Consider the following 26,122-nt stretch of genomic DNA (forward strand, 5'->3'; position numbering starts at 1 on the left):
CGCAGTTCGGGAGCGACAGTAAATATTTTTAGAGAAATAATTGCACTTGATTATAAACACGATATATTGAAACATGTCTAAATTTAGAAACCGCGGTAATTACAGCGAAACCGAGAACAGATGAAAGTTTCACAAATACGAGACTGGCGCCAGTTTGATGGGCGGATTTTTTACAAAATAATTGGACTCGATCAATTCGTCAACTTCTGCATTTGCGAATTCATCATTACTTCGTCAACTTCTGCCATTTGCGAATTCGTCATTACTTCGCAGCTACTCGTTTGAGAAATGTCGCGCAAACTTAGAATTAGTTAGAAATGTGTTTGTTTTGAAGCGTGAATTGTGTCCAATATGCAGCGAATGAGAGCGTTGTTCGTAGTTTTACTGATCGCTTGCGGAGACTGTATATTTACGCGGGCTGATCGCGCAAACTCTGTCGAGGAAGCCGCGTCTGTTATAGTCAGTTCATCTTGTAACAACACTCAATACTCCGTCGATTCTACGTCTGGTTACATCGTTTCACCGAACTATCCGTCGTTAGTGCGCGGTGTTGAGTGTCGTTGGTTCGTCAACAGCTCTTTACCGGGAAGTTTTCTCGTTCAAGTTTACTACGACATCGAGCCGTCGATATTCTGTAACGAAAACTACCTTCTCGTCGGTGAGTCCGACAACAAACTCTGCGCTTCCGGAAGAAAACAATTAGATATCCGCAGTAGCGGGTTGATTTCGTTGTTGTTTAGGAGTAACGTCGATGGAGCGCGAGGTAGTCGGGTTTATATCATATATCGTTTTGAAGAACAGAGTCGCTTGAAAATCGTACATACATGTCACAAGCATGCAGTAAAAGAATTACCAACTCAAACAGGTTATGGATTCATGATTTCTACCCGGCAATGTAAATTGTTGTTAGAATGGATCGGGATGCCAGACGGGTTTGCAATGAATTTAACGTTTATACAGATAGATTTCAGATTATATCCAGGTGAGGATCCGATGAAAACTCGCCCTCAAATTTACGACGGATGGAACAGCACCAGTGAACCTATAGCTCTTATACGAGAACAAACCGGACATCCACCTTCATCGTTTTATACTAAAACTAAAAGAGCACGTATTGATTTTTTTTCAAGTAGAGTTAAGTCGCAGTTACTCGTGCAAGTTTACAAAATATCAGATTGGAAAGTCTCTAACCCGTTAATTCAAGTCTATAATAAATCAGGACTGCTCACTACAAATGATGGAATACCACATATAGTAACTCAGTCTAAACACTTATACTGCTGGTCTATCACAGTCGATGTTCTGCAGTACGTCGTCTTCAACTGGACACGTGATCTCGTCTCGTCACCAGGTGTCGTTGGTGTATATAAACAGGAAGGGTTACGTATTGTGAGAACTGATATTTTACTCAGTTTTAACCATCTTAAATCTCTGAGTGTAGAATCAGACGGATTTCTCGTGATTCTGTGCGTTTTAACGACATCGGATTTTTTAAGATCCAATTTGAAAATAGAATTTGAAGTGAAATCAATGACAATATCAGACGTCTACGTCAACAAGCCACAGATATGGGTAAGTTTATAACAATGATTTGTCAATTCGGTTTGTTTAATAGAATCATTGTAATAATCTATGATTTTGATGGCGATTCTGACCAATGAAACTTTACCGAGAAACTTGGAATAACAACGTTATGTGTGACCCAAATTTCAATATATTTCGACTCACATGTTAACGCAGAATAATTATGATGATTTGTGGAAGAATTTAAGTTAAGATTTGATTGCAATATTTTAAAGTATTATCAATATATCAAGGTCGTACAGAGTTTGAAATTGTTGTATTGTAAACGTTTAATGTTGTAATCAATTCTCTTATATTTCAGCATTTATCCAGAAACTCAATATCAGCTAATCGATTGTTCCCGAGATCAAAGAATACATTGTATCGTGTAACTACATTACAACTAAACTGGAAAGTGAACATCTATGAAAAACAGTTGAAACTAACAGTGCTATCAGAAAACTGTGATCGAGCTGGTTTTTATATATTTGATGGTAGTAATTTCACAGCTAGACGCTATGGTCCGTATTGTCCTGGTTCATACTACGGTCGATCTGTCGTCAGCCTGATTACATCAAGTGGACCGGTTACTGTAGTAGCATACGCTTATTACTATAACAATCAGTTAACAGTTGGTTACACCGGCAACTCAATTCTTAGATTTGCTCCTACTGATTGTGATGGTTATGTTCTACAGGAAGAAGAACGTCAGATCAATATGACGTCACACTGTCTCGTGATTACACCTGAAAATCGACGCCTTCGCTCGGAAAATATTCACATATTATCAGAACACGAATATCAAATTGACCGATGTTTTCTCAAGATGTCATTGTCATGTGAACAGTTTCTGAGTTTGAGTAATCAGTTTCTTAATAACAGTCTCGTATTAAATATCGTAGATTTTACAGTAAATGGGTTTGGATTTTGGCAGTATCCACTAATAGCAAAACTACGTCGTAAATGTTTAGGAGTGAAAAAATCGGATAGTTTTGGATTTGCCGGTTCCCGTCTTCCAGTTACTACTAAAGATAAATGTGGACTCGTGCAGTCACCGAACTACCCGGGTTTGGCAGGACGTACATCAGAATCTATTTCATATAAATTTAAAAACCCGATGCAGCAAAATATATTTCAATATTATAGATTTATTGTCAAATCTATTGGACCAGTTTCATGCGAAACAAACAATGTGGTTGAGAATGATCCGATCATTTTGATACTGCGGATAAAGTACTACCTCTTCCTAAATGGAAAACTGTTCAAAACTATTAGGACCCAACACGAAACTTTAATATGTGAAAATAACGCGGTTCGTGGACTTATATTTTTTAGTTTAACAGATAATACTCTGCGTTTTGAAGTAAAGAATAATATACCAACCTTTCAAATACAATACACTTTACACGAGTCGTTACCGATTAAACATTACGATGATTTCTACTGTAAACAAGGATTTCTGGATTCCGGAATTTCCTGCATCAAATTCATCAGAGATGAACGTCTGAATTGGAAGAACGCTGAAATATACTGTAGACAGAAGTACGCGGGACATCTACTCAGTATCAACTCAGAACAGGAAATGATTTCCATCAAAAGATTATTCGCTACAGAACTTCTCCGATTGGCGTACACATTAAATGCGCTCATAATGATGATTGGATTGAAATGGCAGGTAAGACTAATGTATACAATTATGAATTAGAATATAAAGGTTTTTTAAAGATTATGATATATTTAATTTTCTTCACGAAACAGGATGATGGTTATTACACGTGGACTGACGGTAAACCATTGAGCTACACAGAGTGGTACAAACCTGTTATTAATGAAACGATACCAGAAGTTATTCGAGGATTGATATCTCCGCTAAGAAAACAACCGATAAATGACGTCAATATGCCGTGTACGGCGATGATACTGAATAATCCACGAGGATCGGCGAACTGGGTTCGATTCCCGTGTCAAATCGAGGAGACGCACACGACATTCATTTGTGAATCTGAGAGAATCGACATCAAAAATGAACACAATTCAACGATAAACGATGCGAACAATTCAACAAATACAGACTTAAATAAAACCATAGATCAAATGATTCCCGATGTACCTTTAACTAATTCAACCTGTCCAAGAGGTTGGGTAACTATTTACGGACAATGTTATCAAATACTAACCGACTGGAAAAACAATCGAGGTTTAAATATTCGGAGTGCTAGAGAAATGTGTCACAGCATCCGCGCCGAAATAGTAAGAATCACCTCAAATACAGAAAGCGACTTGAAAAATTTGATCAACGAATTTCAATATAGACATCAATATGGCGCTATTCTGACGATGGACCGAGACGGGTTTAAAGTTATCAAACCAATGGTGACCAGAAATGAATTTACTTATATTCAATCGGTTAAATGGTTATTGAAACCTTTCGATGATACAAAAGATAAAGTACATTCCGTGTTATGTACCTATAATGTAACTGGTGAAGAGTTAGCTTCTATAAGCGGCTGTAAATCGTGGCAGTTTGAATGTAACGATCAAAGATGTATCATCGACCATCGCGTATGCGATACCAGAAACGACTGTCAACACGGTGAAGATGAACTCGATTGTACGGATATCAATTTACACAGTCAGTTCCGCTGTAACGATGGACAAGTTATATCGATTAGCAGTTTCTGTGACTTTATGAGAGATTGCGTCGATGGCTCGGATGAGAACTCGTGCTATCATCTACCGTGTTTATCTACGCAATATCGCTGTTCCAATCACCAATGCATTGATAGTTATAAACGATGTGACGGACTAGCCAACTGTAAAGACGGCTCCGATGAGATCGGCTGCACTGCCGAACTTTGTCAGGGGTTCTCGTGCGCGGACGGTGAATGTATTAGTTCTCAGTTGTATCGGGATGGTGTTGTGGATTGTAGCGGAAGTCTCGAAGAAGACGAATTTATCACTAATATGACATTGAATCCCGAGGTTTACTGTAATAATGACAATCACTGTACGACTGGTTTCACAGATCTGTGTAAGGAATCGGATGAACAAAGATGTTCGTTCAATTCTCCTTGCTGTTATTCCCGACACGAAAGGTGTATTTTAGAAAGGATGCCGATTGGTTTCCCGGTATGTAGAAATCTTGAACATATACTCGCGTGTAATGACTTCGAATGCGCGGCTGGTACTGTAAAATGTCCGGCATCTTACTGTATACCGATCAGACACGTTTGTGACGGTCGATCCGATTGTCCTAATTCAGAAGATGAACGAAACTGCGAGACTTGGTCGTGTCCGGGAATGTTTAAATGCGGCCAGGAAAATCGATGTATTCCGCAATCTGAAGTTTGCGACGGAGTCGTAAATTGTAAACATAACTCTGATGACGAGACATACTGTAAGGTCACGTGTCCTGAACGTTGTAATTGCCGGGGTCATTTCATCGATTGTGAAAATGCTCTTTTATCAGATATTACCGGCCGTTTTATAGAATCAACTCGGGTTTTGATTTTGTCGAATAACCGAGTCGTATTTAACGAGTCGACGTTCAACTCTTTCATTTATCTTCGTTTTCTCGATATTTCGGGCAATAATTTGTCTTACATCGTTCCAAACGCGTTTTCTAATCTAAACAATCTATACACATTAGACCTTACTCACAACCGCATAACATCATTATCTGCTAATACATTCGCAGGTTTGATCGGTTTAAAAGAACTATTTCTTATCGGAAATCCGCTGCAACATTTAGAAGACGGTAGTTTCCGAGGTCTGATGTCACTGACTGTTCTCGATCTTCATGGACTTTCTATATCGGTTCTCGATGGAAATGTATTTAAAGGTTTATCCGCATTACAGTCGTTAAACATCAGCAGTAACAGAATACATTATATTTCTAGCTATGCTTTTTCTGGATTGTTTCGACTTGAAATTTTAGACCTTGTCAACAATTATGAAGTAATATCCGTACAAAGAAACGTCCTTGGCGATCTTACATCATTGAAATACCTCGCTTCGGATGCTTACAAATTTTGCTGCATGGCACCGAATGTTGACCGATGTCTTCCCGAAGCTGATCAATTTTCGACCTGCTCTGACCTGATGGGTAACGCTGTACTGAGAGCCATCATCTGGATGATCGCATCTTTCAGTTTTCTCGCTAACAGTATCGTTATCTTATTTCGCGTTCAAGCTTTGCGGATGGAATCCTCTGGAACACGAAACACATCTTCAGATATCTTCATCATAAATATTGCCGGTTGTGATTTTCTGATGTCGGTCTATTTGTTTTTGATCGCGGGAGCTGACTACGTGTTCAAAGGCGTTTATTTTCTGTATTCTGAAACCTGGACGGATAGCTCATTATGTCGTCTCGCCGGGGTTATTGTCACCGTTTCGTGCGAAGGTTCCTTAACTTTTCTCTTAATTCTAACGCGTCAGAGATATTCAAATATCGTCAACCCGTTTTCTAGAAGTCCGATTATAACTCCGAAATACGTTATCGGTATTTGCTGCATTTGTTGGCTCGTTATAAGCACAGTTTCTATTCTACCGCTGTCATCGTCGTCTTACTTCGGAGATAATTTTTACGGTACAACCGGAGTTTGTTTGCCTATGAATTTACTGACGATCGACGTCAATGGCTGGCACTATTCATTCGCTATTTTTGCCTTGTTTAATGCGGCCATATTGGCTACGATAATGACGACGTACGCTCAGATGTATAGACTCGTATCTGGAAGTAGGTTGGGCTCGGGTAGAGCCGATCCTACCGAACTGGTTTTAGCTCGAAGGAGTTTAGTAATCAATCTTTGTAATCTATTTTGTTGGCTACCGATAATAATCGTTCAGTTTTGCGCCGTATTTTCGGTCGAGATACCGAACCAGGTGGCCGCTTGGCTGGCCGTTCTATTTTTACCGATCAACTCGTCTCTGAATCCGCTTCTTTATACAATACTAACTATCGATATGAAATCAATTAGAACGAGATATAAACGTCAACAAAAGAAGTAGATTACGAACACTTCAGTAGCAATAAAGGAGCTTTTAAACGAATCGTTTTAGTGTTCATGGTCGCGCACCAAGCTCTAGTAATGAATCTAAAGAACAAAGGACAGATATTAACGACGACCTTTGGGCCCATGGTCTATTCAGTTTTTATATCACTACTTTATCTAAACAATTCACATGAAACAGTGTTTTTTTCGTAGCTATTAGATTAATTGTAGATCGTTTGTTAAATGCAATAGTATTTACTTAAGGTGTGGATTTAAGGTGCTCGGTGAGCTCTTTACTGACCACTGCAATTGAAATAGACGATTACATAGATGACGACTTATTAATTTATAAATATATTCACTGATGTAGTGTGAGCGTGTGTGTAAGAGTGATTGGTTTGATTTTTCTTTTCGCAATATGTGATTTAAACAGAATAGTATTTATTTCTCTCACAATTTAATCATGTTAACCCCTTTATCAGATTTAATTTCGAAAGTTGACTATATTGCTCGCTATACAGGTATATAGTTTATGATTATTTGTCCTAGTTTTCCGGTCACGATACAGTTGGATTGACAGATACTTTCGTTGATCACGCTTAATCAGTTATCAGAAAAGAACACTAACTCTCCATCTATCCACTTATTCTGGAAAATGAACAATTTGAAATTTTTTTTTTAATGGCTCACAGAATTGTCGAAACGTCTCTTTTCTTACTATAGGTGGGTTTATCAACTAACAGTTTGCAGAGTTAGCCAATAGATAATGCTTTGGTACGATCATCTGGAAATGACAAAAATCGCTTTTCGATATCAACCACTTTTGTGGGTAGGTGCCGAATGGATGCCCCATCTTAAGTTTTATGTAGGACCCAGTTTCGTTAACTGAATATTTTGTTTTAAATCGCTTTCAATGCGGAAAAAAAATTCAAACTCAACCGCGATTTAAAGTTAGAACTTTTTCATAAATCTCTTGCCGTTTTCGTATAAGCAAGTAAATTCCTTTAGGTAAGCGATGTTGTTATTTAGCCATATGAACTGTTCAAACCTGTCTGTTTTACGGTACCGAGTATCCATTGTATTCCGTACGCTTAATGCGGGTATCAGTTTGTATCCATGGAACCACATCGCTTCAAGCGATCACTATTGAAAGGCTGCTGATTGAATGTATCTAACGTCTGGTGCAGTTCATATTTTCCGGGGTGACCTCTGGTTCGAAAATATATAAAAGTTTAAATTTTAGAAATATAACAGAATCAAAGTTCATTTAATTCTTACTTTCATTTGTTCATAGTTTTGATGATTGCAAAAAGCCTCTGCATCTGCCGTTGCCTGCCCCTGCACCTGCCCCTGCCCCCTGCCCCTGCCCCTGCCCCTGCCTCTGCCTCTGCCTTTCCCCCTGCCTCTGCCTCTGCCTCTGCCTCTGCCTCTGCCTCTGCCTCTGCCTCTGCCTCTTCCTTTCCCTCTCCAATAACAAATATCACAGCCAGTGATAAACATCACGGTTAGATACATCGTTTCATAGCGATGTATAAATATTTTACCACATATTATACGAACGCACCAGCGAGCCGGCGATCATATCAGCGGATAAATCACTCGTAATAAATGCAAATAAAACCGCGATGATGAGTTATAAAAACACGTTTTAAACGAATCTGTATCGATACAACACCTCTCCACACATCAGCTCGTATGTACGTACCAGTGCGCGACGTACTTGAACAGTCATTTTAATCGCGTTTTTCATCAGTGACTGTTTGTCACACAGTTCTGTGATCTAGCTACCAGTTGTACTTTATCATCGCTAGGATTTCGTCAACTTCGGGAGCCGGTCGAACCCAGTTCCATAGTTGCCGTTACAATTTGATTATGTTGAATTTATGAATGTTAAAAAAACAACTTAATCTCGATCGTATATGATACAAAAAGAACTAAACATTTCTATGGCGACTACATTGGAAACTGGATAATGACGAGTGATTCATATATTGAAAACTGGTCGGGATCTCGGAGGGAAAAATTGACAACTGATTTTGAATTTATTGCGAAACAATCGGAAGAAACTTAACAGTGACGTGCTAAAACTGATTGTGACATTACAGATATCATCGTTGGACAACGATTGTGAAAAATGAAATCTGATTGTAAGTTCTAAATCGATGGAAAATTGAATTTGATATTCTTTAGAAATTGACACATTGAAAACTGTGTGACTTTCTTGCCAAATCATCGGAAACTAATCGTGATTTGGAAGCGAAATCATTCCAAGCTGATTGTCACCTCGCGATCAAGTTGACCCGAGCGAACTTTTCAGGAGAATTTATCCGCGAAATATGGAAAGCGATAAAAGGCGTGTAATCCGCGAATTCCGGAACGCCATCAAACGTAACGACCTCGGCCTCGTCAAGAAAACGCGCGACGAATTCTTCAAACTCGAGCGAGGATCGGATTTGATCGATTCGGATCTAACCGTAAATCTAACCGATGATTCTAGCGTCGTCGTTCCCGAGCGGCGCTACCCGGACGAGATAGCCGACGAGTCGGTGGTTTCGAACCCGCTGTTTCTGGCTTGTATTTTCTGCAGCGCGGATGTCGTCTGGTATCTCATCGCCGAGGGAGCAGACGTGCTGGTCAAGGACGTTAACGGTAACAACGTCGTTCACGCGCTGGTCTCGGCGGCGGCCGCGTGCCCGCGTCTCGAGTCAAAACTCGTCGAAATCTACCGTCTCGTAAACCGCCAAATATCGCCGAATATGGCAGTTCTACTGACGGACGAGAATAAACTAGAACTTCGACCGTTAGAGTTCGCCGCCCGCGTGGGGACGTTCGGTTTGTTTTCGGTTATTTTGAACACGGAGGGCGTCTACCGCACGATGACCGCCGATCACGGCATGAAGGTCGTATACTCGTACGATCTCGGGGTTTACGATGCGGACGGCGATCGTTACGATAAATCACCGCACTGGTTTTTCGTCTTGAACGACGCCGATTCGGTGCTGGAGAAGATGCACGCCAGCGCCTGTTTGAAGAACCCGTCGATCGAGGCCTGGTCGAAGCTGATTTGGGCTAGGAGTAAATACGTGCACTGTCTGGGAAGCGCTTTTAGATTGTGTATTTTCATGCTGTTCATGTTGATGCCGCACGTCAGGTTTTACGAATATCAGGAACACATTTCAGCGGATCTCAACAACACAGGTAAACAAGAAAACTAATATGAAAGTTTAGACGCATTTAGAAATAACACATATATTGCGTTATATTTTCGACAATGAAAAACGTGATATAAAGTTAGCTAGTATTTAGGATCAATAAAGTAATTTTGGATTTAAAAAAAAAATCGATAATCGAATTGACCGGTAACCAGTCCAGTCGCGATATATTGATGACGTTATACAGCTTCTACTGGCGCACTAGAGGTCATCTCTTCCTCGTTGGCGTACCGTAGCTATTGCAGAACAGAATACAGTGGAATAAGTTTACTTTATTTGTCTACATTGCCGAAACGATAGTATTAAGAAGTTAATAGCGATAGTAAATATAGCTGCAAGGCAGCGATAACGGATTTTCTGCACAGCCTTGTTCGTATTATATATATACTAGTTTATTTTCAGGAGAAATTATAACAGATATAAATATGAATAAAGAGTCGACAAGATGTTATAATATCTAGTGAAGGATAGCCCAATAGAAAGCAAGAATGCTTGTTTGGAGCATTGTGCCACCTTAAAACACACACAAACACACTTCATTCATTCCCCTCGCATACAGATTCATACAAAAAATAACATTAGATCAAAGGCGGATGGATGTCAAATGTAACAATTACAAGCAGATTACAATCAACAAATAAACTAGTTTCATGATTGATAGTTGTCTATGGTCCACTTTTTAAATCAAGATTTCGTTGCATCGATCGAAGTTGAGAGTTTGATGTGTTGGTTTAGATTTTGCCATTTCAATATTGGAATTAGGCGCGTATTCTTGTTGTTGTACCGTGTTGACCACGATAGCGCGTACGCTGACGCATCCGCACCATATCATTGAAAATGAAGGGAATTTAGAATCCTGTTCAACGGTCAACACGGTTTTATAAAAGGAAGGACTACAAACAGTCAATCTGGCCTACTTTAAACCATGGGTGAATAGAACAGATGCTTTGACCCTGGAAAATCGACAGATAGGCCTATAGTATTTATGGATTATGAAATAGCATTTGATAAGGTACTACAGCAGCGATTACTAAACAAGCTATTAAGAAAATCATCATTGTCCAGTGTGGGTAGACATGTCACATTTTGAGGGAAAATTATTATACTTCTTTTCACGGGATTCTAGTTCGTATTCAAAAGTTGACTATATTCGAGTTTATTGGGTCGTTGCCAATATCATTCCGGTTATGATTCCTGTCGGCGACGTCTAACTTTTTACGCACAAAGATACGATGTAACTCGCCACAGTTACATTTTCGGTCATCGGTTCATCTATCCACTAATTCTGGACGATGAACAATTTGAATTTTTTTTTTCTTAAATGGCTCATAGAATTGAGTCGTCAAAACGTCTCTTAGTTTTTCTTCTTACTATGGGTGGGTTTATCAACTAACAGTTTGCAGAGTTAGGCTATAGATAATATTGCTTCGGTCCGATCCTTTCAGGAAATGACAGAAATTGTTTTTTCCAGATGCTATTTAGAATCAAACAGATAGTTTATCAGTAAAATCTGTTTAACTGTTTTTCTAAAGGCGCCGTTTGTCGCGCAGTAGACGAAAAAATTAGCGGAAGAGTCTAAAACGCTGAGCAGAATCCCTGCTTTACGCATGACCATTAGTTCATCCACAGATAGACCGTGGAGTAGTCCGAAATGCGTTTTGAAGAAATACAGCAGACGGTCCAGCGATGCGGGAATTTCACAGATAAAGAATATAGCTACAATTATGAGAACGACTTTTAATATTTTGAGTTCGGTAGATTTTCCACCGGGCGCCGCTGCGTCCGCGTGAAATTGTTTTTTTCGATTTAGTTTTCTAGATATCATAATTCCGAACAAAGTTAAGTTTATCACGATAAGAGTGGTAAAAGGTAAAAGAACAGTCATGAACATATAGGAATTAATAACGTCACGTCGTGCATTATCAAGCAAATAAACAAAAGGTGTCGGTATTGTACTCGCGCCGAAAGCGCCCATTGTATAAACACGTTCGTAACAGCGTTGCGTGCCCCTACCGGGTAAACTTAGCGGAAAATAATACGGCCAGAAACAAACAGCGGAAGATATTGCGTTCAAAACTGAAAGACAAATGATTTGTTTTTTGTTCCAGAATCGTTTAAAATACAGCGGACTCGCGACGACCAGAAGTCTCTCGAAATTGATTACGACTACGGCCCAATTTTTTGCCATTTGAAACGTATGAAAAAGCGGCAGAACCCAAATTATAATTTCGTGTCCAAAAAACCAGTCGTCGAAACGCCCGAGAACAAAGTCACTTTGTTGGAAATGTATTATGAGTATCCTAAGCGGATAAAGAAGAAACACTGAAAATACGAACAGTAAATCAAACCAGGCAAGAATGATTATAGTTTGATACGTGGAGCGACCGATCTTTCTGAATACTAGAATAGAAACAGAGTTTAGAATCATTCCTAAAACTGAAGCCGGCAAATATCCGTACAAGTAAATCTTATAGCTGAAAACGTGATCCCATCGTTCTGCTGGTAATAGGCTCGGGTGGCAGGGTTTAAGCGTAGTCGTAGTGATTGTGGTAGAATTCATACTGATGCTTCTATAACCTGTAATCAGTGACTCGTAGTGAGTCGGTTATCAAATATATACAAGCATATATATATATATATATATATATATATATATATATATATATATATATATATGCTTGTATATATTTGATAACCGATCTTTTTGCAAATCGAAGTTAGCGTTAATTATGATATCTAAACAGCTCGTAAGAGCCTATGGTTAAACCGTGTCAATTATGACCGTACCTAATTAACTATCCGAAACTCGAGAATCCTATCTTCACATCTCTCAAATCGCAACCACAATTCGCATACGTTCATTTACATATATTCAAATTTTATATCGATTTTTTTCTCTGCAGATTACTGCATGGCGAATAAGTCATACATACCGATGCCGCGACCGGTTCGAGTATGCATGCGTGCGTCCGCTTACGCCGTCAGCTTGATAGTTGTATTGAAGATACTGGCCTACGTCGCCCTCATCATCGCCGCGCTTAAACGCAGGCTCGTACTGAAATTCATCTTACGAAATACGTTCGGTCAACTTCTCCACGATTCGATTCTGGTGACGATCATGCTAGCAAACGCCGTCTACACCAAGAATCAAGTGCCCTACGAGTTCAGCTGGATGTACCTGTTTTTCACGCCGGTTTTTCTCAGCAACGTCTGCGCGTTTTTTCAAATATTTCCCTCGTTCGGTTTCTACTTCATGAGCTTGCAAAAGATGTTGCAAGCTCTGGCGAGGTTTTCCTTCATATTCGCGGTGGTTTTCATGATCTACTGCACGTGTCTATCGTCGTTGCTGGTGAACGCGAACGTCTGCGGATGGTCCAGCTGGAAAGTGATCTACGGCACGTTTCTGAGCATGATTAACATGGCGGACTACGCGCAAATATCGTCGGATCGCCACAAGTTGGTGTTGTTCCAGGTTTACCATATGGAAATGGTTTTCATCGTGGCCATCGTGATGTTGAACTTTCTGATAGCGATTATGACCGGCGTGCACTCGAAACACGACGAGCTGAAGGAGACGATTTCGACGGTGACGCGCATGCGCCTGAATACGATGGCGCTCGTGCACGTGGTACAGTGGCGGCGTATGCTGCGTATGAAACCGTTGAACCTCGGTCTCGGCGATATACGAGTTGTCGTCAACGCGGCGGACGAAATGTGAACGACTCGTCGAGGAACCGGTGACAAACACTAGATGGCGCGACTAACAGTCGGTTTTGCGACATTCCGAATATAAAAAAATTTGAAATGTTTTATATATATAGATCTGGGGTAGAGATAATTAATTAATTAATCTAGATAATTAAAAATCCATAGCAGCAAAAACAGTACAAATCTCATTTCTTATTTATTATAGCGAACGTTTTCGGGAGTTACATCATCCCCTCTTCATGCATAGCGCAAATGATTAAATTTACATATCATACTGGTATTTATATAGAATAAGACGAAGCTAATTACTAACGATTTCAAATTACTGAGTGACAAGAATATCATAATATCGTCAAACATCGTCTGCGTTTCCGGTGTCGCTGTGAGCACGTGATCTAAAACGAATCGGGTCAATGTCGTACGCGCGACAATAGAGTTTACTCTTATCTGGAGACAAACAAATAAACAACGGTTCAACGATGAAGAATGTTTGTCAGATACTCGGAGTCCCTGTTCATATACCTTAACCGGTGGATCCAAAAGCTGTCCCAATAGTCCAAATTGTACCGCCCCAAGTCGCGTCATCGCGTCAAAAGTCGCTTTACTAATTATATATAGGAATCGACCTTCAAGTCGAACCCACGAATCGAACCGATACTGGACATATTGACAATATAAGCGGCAACTTAACGATCGATCAAATTCTTAGCCACGACCTTCAAAATACAAGAAACAGAAATTACGAACGTTGATGTAAATACGTGAGAAGTGTTGTTTGTTGACTGTTTAAATATGCGAGAAGTGTTGAATCACGTGACTGTTCAAATATGTGAGAAGTAAGTTTTTGATCACGTGTTTTGATCATAAAATAGGGATTGTCCACGTTATATATTTGTTTGGCTGGTAAATTTCGTTTGATGTTTCGAATGAGTGTCGTTAACAGACCCACCACACCTGCCGGGAGCGAAACAGGGGGTTTGATTTTAAAATCGAAAATCGAAGTACAGATATAGTTGTGTGATCGGCGATCGAGTTCAAAGATTTTGTTTTGTTCAAATCGAAGTACAGTATTGGTAATTGGTTACCTGAGTTACGTTAATCACTGATTTTACGTTCACGTTTCATCGTGCTAGGAATGATAAAATTAGAGGATATTTAATCTAATTACCTCATACAAACATTGAAACATTATTGATGAAATATAGATTAAGTAATGTACAAGAATTTCTAAATTAAGCTAAAAGAAAAAAAAAATTTTCAAATGTAATCTTTGGATCGAAATTAATACGATTGGATCAGTTAGCGATATACATGTATGTACGTACTTTTCTGAGACGGGCTCTCTTAAGAAAATGCACGTACTAAGAGGAATCAAAAATCATGTTATACAATTACAGAATCCTAATGTCATCGTCGCTATTGAATTCTAGCATTAAACGTCCGAGATTTCCGTTCTGGTGGGTACATGAGAGCTCATATTTGAATAATTTTTCTGTTGATGATACAATGCCATTGAGGTTATCTCTGGTCTAAGAACGGATCCAGATGTTTCACCACCTAAGGGCGGATAGGTTAACTGGATAGTCACCTACATCATGGCCAAATATGGAGGATCTGGGGGCACTCCCAAGAAAATTCTGAATGTCAAGGCCCTGAGATGCGATCTTTGAGTACATTCGGGTCATTTTCAATTAATGGTAGGTCAACAATTTGAAAAATAACCTCATACAATTCGTCGATTGATGGGAATAGGCTTCAAAATGAACGTATGGTTGGTCAATAAAGTAAGTACACCTCTAGATTCGGGATTAATGCCATAAGGGGGGTGTGCTCACGACCGACGAGAAAGCCGGGTATTCAGCTAGTATGTATATAAAAGTGGAAAAGCACCATGGGACCGGTCTTACAGCATATTCGAATCACAAAAATAATTCATCAGTAAAATCTGTTTAGCTTTTTTTCTAAAGGCGCCGTTTGTCGCGCAGTAAAGGAAGAAATTTACGGAAGAATCTAAAACACTGAGCAGAATTCCTACTTTACGCATGATCATTAGTTGAGCCGTAAATAGGCCGTTAGGTATCCAAACTCCTTTCTGAAGTAACCTAGCAGACGGTCCAGTGATGCGGGAATTTCACAGATAAAAAATATAGCTACAATTATGAGAACCAATTTTAATATTTTGAGTTCGGTGGATTTTTCACCGGGCGCCGCCGCGTCCGCGTGAAATTGTTTCTTTCGATTTAGTTTTCTAAATATCATAATTCCGAACAAAGTTATATTGATCACAATTAGAAAAATAAAAGGTGCAAGAATAGTCATGAACAAATAGGAATTAGAAACAAAGCTGGATGCTCGATTACTTTTATAAATAAAAGGTGTTCGAATTATTTTCGCTCCAAAAGGTCCCATTGTAAATAAACCTTCAAAACAGCGTCGCGTAGCCCTTCCGGGTAAACGTTTTGGAAAATAATACGGCCAGAAACAAACGGCGGAAGAAATTGCGTTCAAAACCGAGAAAAAGATGATTTGTTTTTTGTTCCAGAATCGTTTGAAATACAGCGGACTCGCGACGACCAGAAGTCTTTCAAAATTGATTATAACTACGGCCCAATTTCTGGACATGTGGAACGTGTGAAACAGCGGTAGAACCCAAATTATAATTTCGTGTCCAAAAAACCAATCATCGTAATGGCCAAAGAACACAGCATCTATTTGACCAGAGATAATTATTATCCGAAGTGGATACAGAAGAAACACTGAAAATACGAACAGTAAATCAAACCAGGCGAGAACTATGATAGTTTGATAAATAGCGCGACCGATCTTTCTGAATACTAGAATGGAAACGAAGTTTAGAAACATTCCGAAAACTGAAGCCGGCAAATATCCGTACAAGTACAGATTATAGCTGAAAACGTGTGTCCATTGTTCTGGTGGGAATCGGCTGGCGAGGCAGCGCTCAATTTTAGTCGTGGAGATTGTGGTAGAATTCATGTTGAAACTCAGAGAGACCCGTAATCAGTTGCTCTGCAGTAACACAACCTCTCTCTCTCTCTCTCTCTCTTTCTTGCTCTCTCTCTATATCTGACACCCTGATGATGGATCTGTGCAATAAAATAACACCCATCGTTCTCCGCGTCTCTCATCCCAACCCCTATCATCAAACATATATAAATATATATATATATATATATATATATATATATGAATAAATTTTGTCAATTCTGGGTTGTATATATATATGTATATATATATATATATATATATATATATATATATATATATATATATATATATATATATATATATATATATATATATATATATATATATATATATATATATATATATATATATATATATATATATATATATATATATATATATATATATATATAATAAACCGTTATGAATAAATTTTGTCAATTCTGGGTTGTATATATATATGTATATATATATATATATATATATATATATATATATATATATATATATATATATATATATATATATATATATATATATATATACATATATATATACAACCCAGAATTGACAAAATTTATTCATAACGGTTTAGATAGTATAGAGCGCTGCTGTTGTATGTTAGTAAATAGTACATTTGTATAACCTTGTAAATAACCTTGTTAAAAGTCTTTATTTTTCTCCTTTTCGATTGTAAGCAAAATTATTGTTCCCTACATATATACCATTACTATCAAAATGGTAGGAAAATAAATCAATTTATCTATCTTTACATTTAGGCAAAATCATTTTTGCCTACCGTCAGTTTACGTTCAGTCAACCTTAACCAGACAATGGATCAGATTAACTGCTCGGTGTTTGGTAAAGTTAAACTTCAAGCAAAAAAGAATAAATTATCCGATTTCAGTTGAATGAAATGTAGAAGGAATTAAAGCGCGGAAGACCAAGTAACTACTAGCGACACCCGCTGGATCCTCACTTGCCACAAGTGGAATTTTCTTGCCGCAGTAGTTGATGTCCTACTGCACACTAGCGACACCTGGTGGATCCTCACTTTCCACAAGTGGAATTTTCTTGCCGCAGTAGTTGATGTCCTACTGCACACTAGCGACACCCGCTGGATCCTCACTTGCCACAAGTGGAATTTTCTTGCCGCAGTAGTTGATGTCCTACTGCACACTAGCGACACCTGGTGGATCCTCACTTTCCACAAGTGGAATCCTCTATTGTCGCAGTAGTTGATGTCCTACTGCACACTAGCGACACCTGGTGGATCCTCACTTTCCACAAGTGGAATCCTCTATTGTCGCAGTAGTTGATGTCCTACTGCACACTAGCGACACCTGGTGGATCCTCACTTTCCACAAGTGGAATCCTCTATTGTCACAGTAGTTGATGTCCTACTGCACACTAGCGACACGTGGTGGATCCTCACTTTCCACAAGTGGAATCCTCTATTGTCGCAGTAGTTGATGTCCTACTGCACACTAGCGACACGTGGTGGATCCTCACTTTCCACAAGTGGAATCCTCTATTGTCGCAGTAGTTGATGTCCTACTGCACACTAGCGACACGTGGTGGATCCTCACTTGCCACAGGTGGAATTTTCTTGCCGCAGTAGTTGATGTCCTACTGCACACTAGCGACACGTGGTGGATCTTCACTTTCCACAAGTGGAATCCTCTATTGTCGCAGTAGTTGATGTCCTACTGCACACTAGCGACACGTGGTGGATCCTCACTTGCCACAGGTGGAATTTTCTTGCCGCAGTAGTTGATGTCAACTGTTGATAGATCGACGTTGTTCGTGTTTGGCGTCGCTATATCTAAAACAAATTCGGATCTATGGTTTCGTTGTATTCGTCGAAATGTAAATAATGTATTGTCAAGATAAGCGCAGCAGCAGATAACACAGTCAGATGAGATCGTGATATGTCAGCATGGTTATGATTTCATAGATCTCTTTTTGACATACGCATGATTATCCTACTATTTATTCTATTGATTGATTTGAATTCTTCGTCTACATAGTTGTCGGGTGTCCCGAGTGAAGGGGCGTAGCCTCCATGTACCACTCTCCCACACATTTTTGGGCAAGATCATTATTTTGTTCCTTTAGTTCAAATACATAAACTAGCTGGACGGGTTTCCGAGTGCATTTAAAAGTGATATCGAAATAATAAAGTGACCTTGGCCTTGGGCAAAATGTCTCTTAAATTACAGTTATTTCCGAAATCTCGATGTATTAAATTAGGCGGCCAACATAATTAACCCCAGTCAGTCGCTTGCCTGTTCAGGTTAGTTGGAAGATTGGTTGAATGAACCGGAATCGACATTTTACAATTATGCACTTCGATATGTACTTCGATTTAAACAAAAAGAATTTGTAAATTCGACCGCCGATGCTATTTCTATTGTATCTGTGCTTCAATTTCCAATTTTAAAATCAACCCCCCTCCCCCTCCCTCCCCCGTTTGTTTCGTTCCCGACACGTGTCGATGGTCTGTAAGGGACACCGAATAAAAACAGAAAAGAATCAAAATCTATCAATTAAATAAATAACATGTTCAATCCCTATTTTTAGGTAGAAAAATACATTTCACATTTTCGTGGCTGCTACTTTTAGAATCCTGACTTGGTAACCAGTATTGGGAACGTGACATCTGGTTTGTTTTTTTTAAACAGAATAAATAGTTCAATAAATTTCTATATACTATCATTACGAACATGTTCGGCATATTCTGGATTTTAGCAGTTTTCCGCTGCACTGGAGGTAAAATTTAATGAATAATCTCTTCTTTTTACCAATTCATTTTTGATGAAATCAATATTACCAATTTGACATTGGATTCGGTTGATTTGTTTTCAAGGAGTTAAATCCAAAATACCACAATTTAAGAATAAATATCTATCAGCCATCATCAAGTGGATTGACGATGGCTTTTTAGGGAACAGTTTGGCTTTTAGGGAACAGTTGAAGTGTTGTGACATAATCAACTTTTCAATCCTTGATTATCTCTAATTTTTTTCAATTGCGGAATCTTGCTCAATTTTTTTACTGATTTACGCGTCTGTGGTAACTATTGATGGCAAATTCAAAAATTCGTTCCAACATAACTTTAAAAACTTATCTTTAGTCTGTGAGCTATCTAAACTATGTTCAACTTCTTTGTGGGACTGGGCCCTGTTTGAATCATGAAATGAGCGTTCATTTTATTTTGGAGTAATCTATAAGACGAATTAGACGATTGCTCCAAAGACGATTTCTTCAAAATTTCATCAATAGCATTCATCTATGTTTACAGCGTTCAAGATTCCTTACGAGGATCCGCTTTATAAAGATGGTAGGTTCATTTTGTACGATTCATATACGGAAATGAAAAAGATTCCTTTCAATTAATTGAACAGACTTTAATCAATTGCATTTGTAAAAAGGTAGCAAAAAAATTAAACCAAAAATACTCGTTCCCACACAGGGAATCGAACCCGGGCCGCCTGGGTGAAAGCCAGGAATCCTAACCACTAGACCATATGGGAATCATGCATTGCCGTAGAGCGCACGTGGTTTTTATCGCATATTTGATATTTCAAGTATAATCTCATATTTTAACTATTATTATATTCTCCAAGATTGAATCAGTTACACTTACAGACGAATAGTACTTTGAAAGTTAACTAGATTCATTTGCAGTACTTCACCTGAATATCTAAATCACCATATGCACTAAAGTGGAACCTCGTTATAACGAACTCGGATACAACGATTCATCGGATATAACAAATATGAAATTGTGTGCCGAGTAAGAAAATTCACTTCATACTGGATATAACGAAGAATCGAGTATAAGGAACAGATTTTCTGGTCCCGTGAAGTTCGCTGTAACGAGATTCCACTGAAGTAGCGAAAGTCTTACTCTGAATAATACATAGTGAACCTTCAAAGTCGATCTTTACATTTTGCCGGCTTGACATCGGCGTCGGGTATCGAAGTTAAAGCTTACAAAGCGGTTCAGTTTGGATCGTTGCCGACATTGTAAACACGTACCAGTCACCAGTACAGCAACTAGACCAATAATAGAGTCTTGCCAAACACTAATTATTTACTCACTCGCCAATTTACTCAATTAACCTGTCCTCCTCTGTATATATACCCCTGTTTTTAGTCTAAATCTCACACCTGACGATAATCTCTAGGGTGAGATCGAAACGTCGTGTCTTATATATATTTTAGATTTAATGAATAAATTCTTGTTTTTAAAATCTTTTAATCTGTAGATAGTGGGTTTTTATCTTATTATCCGTTCATCACGTTTAAGTGCGGTTATCGTTCTAATGGAGTCTTTTTCGCGACAGGTTAACAAGACTTCATCACAGCTGCCTCTCTGCTAGATTGGACTAATCTAAATTGAGTCAAATTAAACGTTTTTAAATGATGATCAGAAGTTTCGGAATTATCAATTCACCTCATTTATTATTGGTTGGAATTTCGTCGCGTTCACACTACGAAGCAGTTAGACCATTCTAAACGGGTCCGGGTCAGGAACGGGACAAATTTAGAACGGATCGAATCAGAGTGCGCGAGTGAGATTCTCGCCGGGGTTATTGCAACAGTTTCCTAACTAAAGATTCCTAACATTTCTCTGTTTCTATTCTACAACTGTCATCCCCGTCTTACTTGGTTGCTGTTGTTTCTTCAAAACAATCTGTACCAAACAAGACCTATTACTCACCACAATCAGATATCAATGCGCTTCACTTAGATTCAACTCAGTTATTGTATTGACTGTAGAGTGTGAATTATCAAAACAGATGTTGACGAAGTGTTTTACAGAGACGCAGAATATTTTGAGGTAAAGATAGAAAATGTCATAGAATATTATCACAAACTGAACGCAGTTCGGGAGCGACAGGTAAATATTTTTAGAGAAATAATTGCACATAATTATAAACACGATATATTGAAACACGTTTAGATTTAGAAACCGCGGTAATTACAGCGAAACCGAGAACAGATGAAAGTTTCACAAATACGAGTCTGGCGCCAGTTTGATGGGAGAACTTTTACAAAATAATTGGACTCTGGACCAATTCGTCAACTTCTGACATTTGCGAATTCGTCATTACTTTACAGCGACTCTTTTGAGAAATGTCGTGCGAACTTAGAAATAGTTAGAAAAGTGTTTGTTTTGAAGCGTGAATTGTGTTCAATATGCAGCGAATGAAAGCGTTGTTCGTAGTTTTACTGATCGCTTGCGGAGACTGTATATTTACGCGGGCTGATCGCGCAAACTCTGTCGAGGAAGCCGCGTCTGTTACGGTCAGTTCATCTTGTAACAACACTCAATTCTCCGTCGATTCTACGTCTGGTTACATCGTTTCACCGAACTATCCGTCGTTAGTGCGCGGTGTTGAATGTCGTTGGTTCGTCAACAGCTCTTTACCGGGAAGTTTTCTCGTTCAAGTTTACTACGATATCGAGCCGTCGATATTCTGTAACGAAAACTACCTTCTCGTCGGTGAGTCCGAAAACAAACTCTGCGCTACCGGAAAAAAACGACTAGATATCCGCAGTAACGATTTGAATTCGTTGTTGTTTAGGAGTAACGTCGATGGAGCGCGAGGTAGTCGGGTTTATATCATATATCGTTTTGAAGAACAGAGTCGCTTGAAAATCTTACACACATGCTACAAACGTGCAGTAAAAGAATTACCAACTCAAACAGGTTATGAATTCAGGATTTCTACCCGGCGATGTAAATTGTTGTTAGAATGGATCGGGATGCCAGACGGGTTTGCAATGAATTTTACGTTTATACAGATAGATTTTAGATTAAGACCAGGTGAGGATCCGATGAAAACTCGTCCTCAAATTCACGACGGATGGAACAGCGCCAGTGAACCTATAGCTCTTATACGAGAACAAACCGGACATCCGCCTTCATCGTTTTATACTAAAACTAATAAAGCACGTATTGAATTCATTTCAAGTACAGAGTGGTTTAAGTCACAGTTACTCGTGCAAGTTTACAAAATATCAGATTGGAACATCTCTAACCCGTTAATTCAAGTCTACAATAAATCAGGACTGCTCGCTACAATTGATGGAATACCACATATAGTAACTCAGTCTAAACACTTATACTGCTGGTCTATCACAGTCGATGTTCTGCAGTACGTCGTCTTCAACTGGTCACGTGATCTCGTCTCGTCACCAGGTGTCGTTGGTGTATATACACGGGAAGGGTTACGTATTGTGAGAACTGATATTTTACTCAGTTTTAACCATCTTAAATCTCTGAGTGTAAAATCAGACGGATTTCTCGTGATTCTGTGCGTTTTAACGACATCGGATTTTTTAAGATCGAATTTGGAAATAGAGTTTGAAGTGAAATCAATCACAATATCAGACGTCTACATCAACAAGGCAACGTTATTGGTAAGTTTATTAGAGTGATTTGTAAATTAGGTTTGTGTAATAGAATCACTGTAAAAGTCTATGATTTTGATGGCGATTTTTACCAGTGAAACTTTACCGAGAAACTTGGAATAACAACGTTATGTGTGACCCAAATTTCAATATATTTGGACGCACTTGTTTACGCAGAATATATGATGATTTGTGGAAGAATTTAAGTTAAGTTTCGATTGCAACATTTTGAACTATTATCAAAATATCGAGGTCGTACAGGGTTTGAAATTGTTGTATTGTAAACGTTCAATGTTGTAATCAATTCTCTTATATTTCAGCATTTATTCACAAACCCAACATCAGTTCATCAAATGTTCCCGAGATCAAAGATTACATTGTATCGTGTAACTACATTACAACTAAACTGGAAAGTGAACATCTATGAAGAACAGTTGAAACTAACAGTGCTATCAGAAAACTGTGATCGAGCTGGTTTTTATATATTTGATGGTAGTAATTTTACAGCTAGACGCTATGGTCCGTATTGTCCCGGTTCATACTACGGTCGATCTGTCGTCAGCCTGATTACATCAGGTGGATCGGTTACTGTAGTAGCATACGCTTATTACTATAACAATCAGTTAACAGTTGGTGATCCCAACAGGTCATATCTTAGATTTGCTCCTACTGATTGTGACGGTTATGTTCTACAGGAAGAAGAACATCGGATCAAAATGACGTCACACTGTCTCGTGATTACACCTGAAAATCGACGCCTTCGCTTGAAAATTATTCAAATATTATCAGAACACGAATATCAAATTGACCGATGTTTTCTCAAGATGTCAAGGCGATGTGATCAGTTTCTGAGTTTGAGTAATCAGTTTCTTAATAACAGTCTCGTATTAAACACTGTAGATTTCACAGGTGGGTTTTGGTTCTGGCAGTATCCACTAATAGTTGAACTACGTCGTAAATGTCTACGAGTGAAAAAAGCGGATAGTTTTGGATTTGCCGGTTCCCGTCTTCCAGTTACTACTAAAGATCAATGTGGACTCGTGCAGTCACCGAACTACCCGGCTTGGGCAGGAGGTACATCAAAATCTATTTCCTATAAATTTGAAAACCCGATAGAACAAAATATATTTCAATATTACAGATTTATTGTCAAATCTATTGGACTAGTTTCATGTGAAACAAACAATGCCCGTCGAAATGATCCGATCATATTGATGCAGATTATTATTTTCAACCTTTTCCTAAATGGAAAAATATCTAAAATTATTAGTAACCAACATGAAACTAAAATATGTGAAAATAACGCGGTTCGTGGACTTATATTTCATAGTTTAACAGATAATACTCTGCGTTTTGAAGTTAATAATCATATCCCGACATTTCAAATACAATACACTTTACACGAGTCGTTACCGATTAAACATTTCGATGATTTCTACTGTAAACAAGGATTTCTGGATTCCGGAATTTCTTGCATCAAATTCATCAGAGATGAACGTCTGAATTGGGAGAACGCTGAAATATACTGTAGACAGAAGTACGCGGGACATCTACTCAGTATCAACTCAGAACAGGAAATGATTTCCATCAAAAGATTATTCGCTACAGAACTTCGCCGAATGGCGTACACATTAAAAGCGCTCATAATGATGATTGGATTAAAATGGAAGGTAAGACTAATGTATTCTAATATGAATTAAAATCGAAAGATTTTTAAAGAAGTGATATATTTCATTTTCTTCACGAAACAGAATGATGGTTATTACACGTGGACTGACGGTAAACCATTGAGCTACACAGAGTGGTATAAACCTGTTATTAATGAAACTATACCAGAAGTTATTCGAGGATTGATATCTCCGCAAAGAAAACAACCGATAAATGACGTCAATATGCCGTGTACGGCGATGATACTGAATAATCCACGAGGATCGGCGAACTGGGTTCGATTCCCGTGTCAAATCGAGGAGACGCACACGACATTCATTTGTGAATCCGAGAGAATCGACATCAAAAACGAACACAATTCAACGATAAACGACGCGAACAATTCAACGAATACACACTTAAATAAGACCATAGATCATATAATTCCCGATATTACTTTGATAAATTCAATCTGTCCAAGAGGTTGGGTAACTATTTCCGGACGATCTTATCAAATACTAACCGATTGGAAAAACAATCGAGGTTTTAATATTCGGAGTGCTAGAGAAATGTGTCACAGCATCCGCACCGAAATAGCAAAAATCGCTAAAATTAACGTGAAAAACTTGGTCAGTGAATTTCAATATCGTCATCAATATGGCGCTATACTGACAATGGACCGCGACGGATTTAAAGTTATCAAACCACTGGTGACCAGAAATGAAATTACTCGTATTCAATCGGTTAAATGGTTATTGAAACCTTTCGATTATACAAACGATAAAGTGCATTCCGTGTTGTGTACCTATAATGTAACTGGTGATGAGTTAGCTTCTATAAGCGGTTGTAAATCGTGGCAGTTTGAATGTACCGATTGCAGATGTATCAGCGACCATCGCGTATGTGATACCAGACACGACTGTCAACACGGTGAAGATGAACTCGATTGTACGGATATCAATTTACACAGTCAGTTCCGCTGTAACGATGGACAGATTATATCGATTAGCAGTTTCTGTGACTTTATGAGAGATTGCGTCGATGGCTCGGATGAGAACTCTTGCTATCATCCACCGTGTTTATCTACGCAATATCGCTGTTCCAATCACCAATGCATCGATAGTTATAAACGATGTGACGGACTAGCCAACTGTAAAGACGGTTCCGATGAGATCGGATGCACTGGTGAACTTTGTCAGGGGTTCTCGTGCGCGGACGGTGAATGTATTAGTTCTCAGTTGTATCGGGATGGTGTCGTGGATTGTAGCGGAAGTCTCGAAGAAGACGAATTGGTCACTAATATGACAGTGAGACCCGAGGATTTTTGTGATAATGACAATCAATGTTCGACTCGTTTCACAGATCTGTGTAAGGAATCGGATGAGCAAAGATGTTCGTTCAATTCTCCTCGCTGTTATTCCCGACACGAAAGGTGTATTTTAGAAAGGATGCCGATTGGTTTCCCGGTATGTAGAAATCTTGAACATATACTCGCGTGTAATGACTTCGAATGCGCGGCTGGTACTGTAAAATGTCCGGCATCTTACTGTATACCGATCAGACACGTTTGTGACGGTCGATCCG

At 38.8% G+C, this 26,122-nt stretch overlaps 1 protein-coding gene and 1 non-coding gene across 2 annotated transcripts in view; one reads left to right on the forward strand and one right to left on the reverse strand.

The window, feature by feature from the left end:
• The first annotated feature begins 19,191 nt into the window (after positions 1-19,191).
• Positions 19,192-26,122, forward strand: part of LOC141911224 (uncharacterized) — a 45,006-nt gene continuing 38,075 nt past the window's right edge. Inside the window, exons 1-2 of the mRNA XM_074802205.1 lie at positions 19,192-19,237; positions 19,770-19,808. Coding sequence (XP_074658306.1) covers positions 19,192-19,237; positions 19,770-19,808 — 85 coding nt within the window. The remainder of the gene's footprint in view (positions 19,238-19,769; positions 19,809-26,122) is intronic.
• Trnae-uuc (transfer RNA glutamic acid (anticodon UUC)) lies at positions 19,930-20,001 on the reverse strand. Its single transcript has one exon. It is a non-coding gene; the product is annotated as a tRNA-Glu (tRNA).

This window comes from Tubulanus polymorphus, chromosome 9 (genome assembly GCF_964204645.1).
Source record: "Tubulanus polymorphus chromosome 9, tnTubPoly1.2, whole genome shotgun sequence".
Classification (NCBI taxonomy): domain Eukaryota; kingdom Metazoa; phylum Nemertea; class Palaeonemertea; order Tubulaniformes; family Tubulanidae; genus Tubulanus; species Tubulanus polymorphus.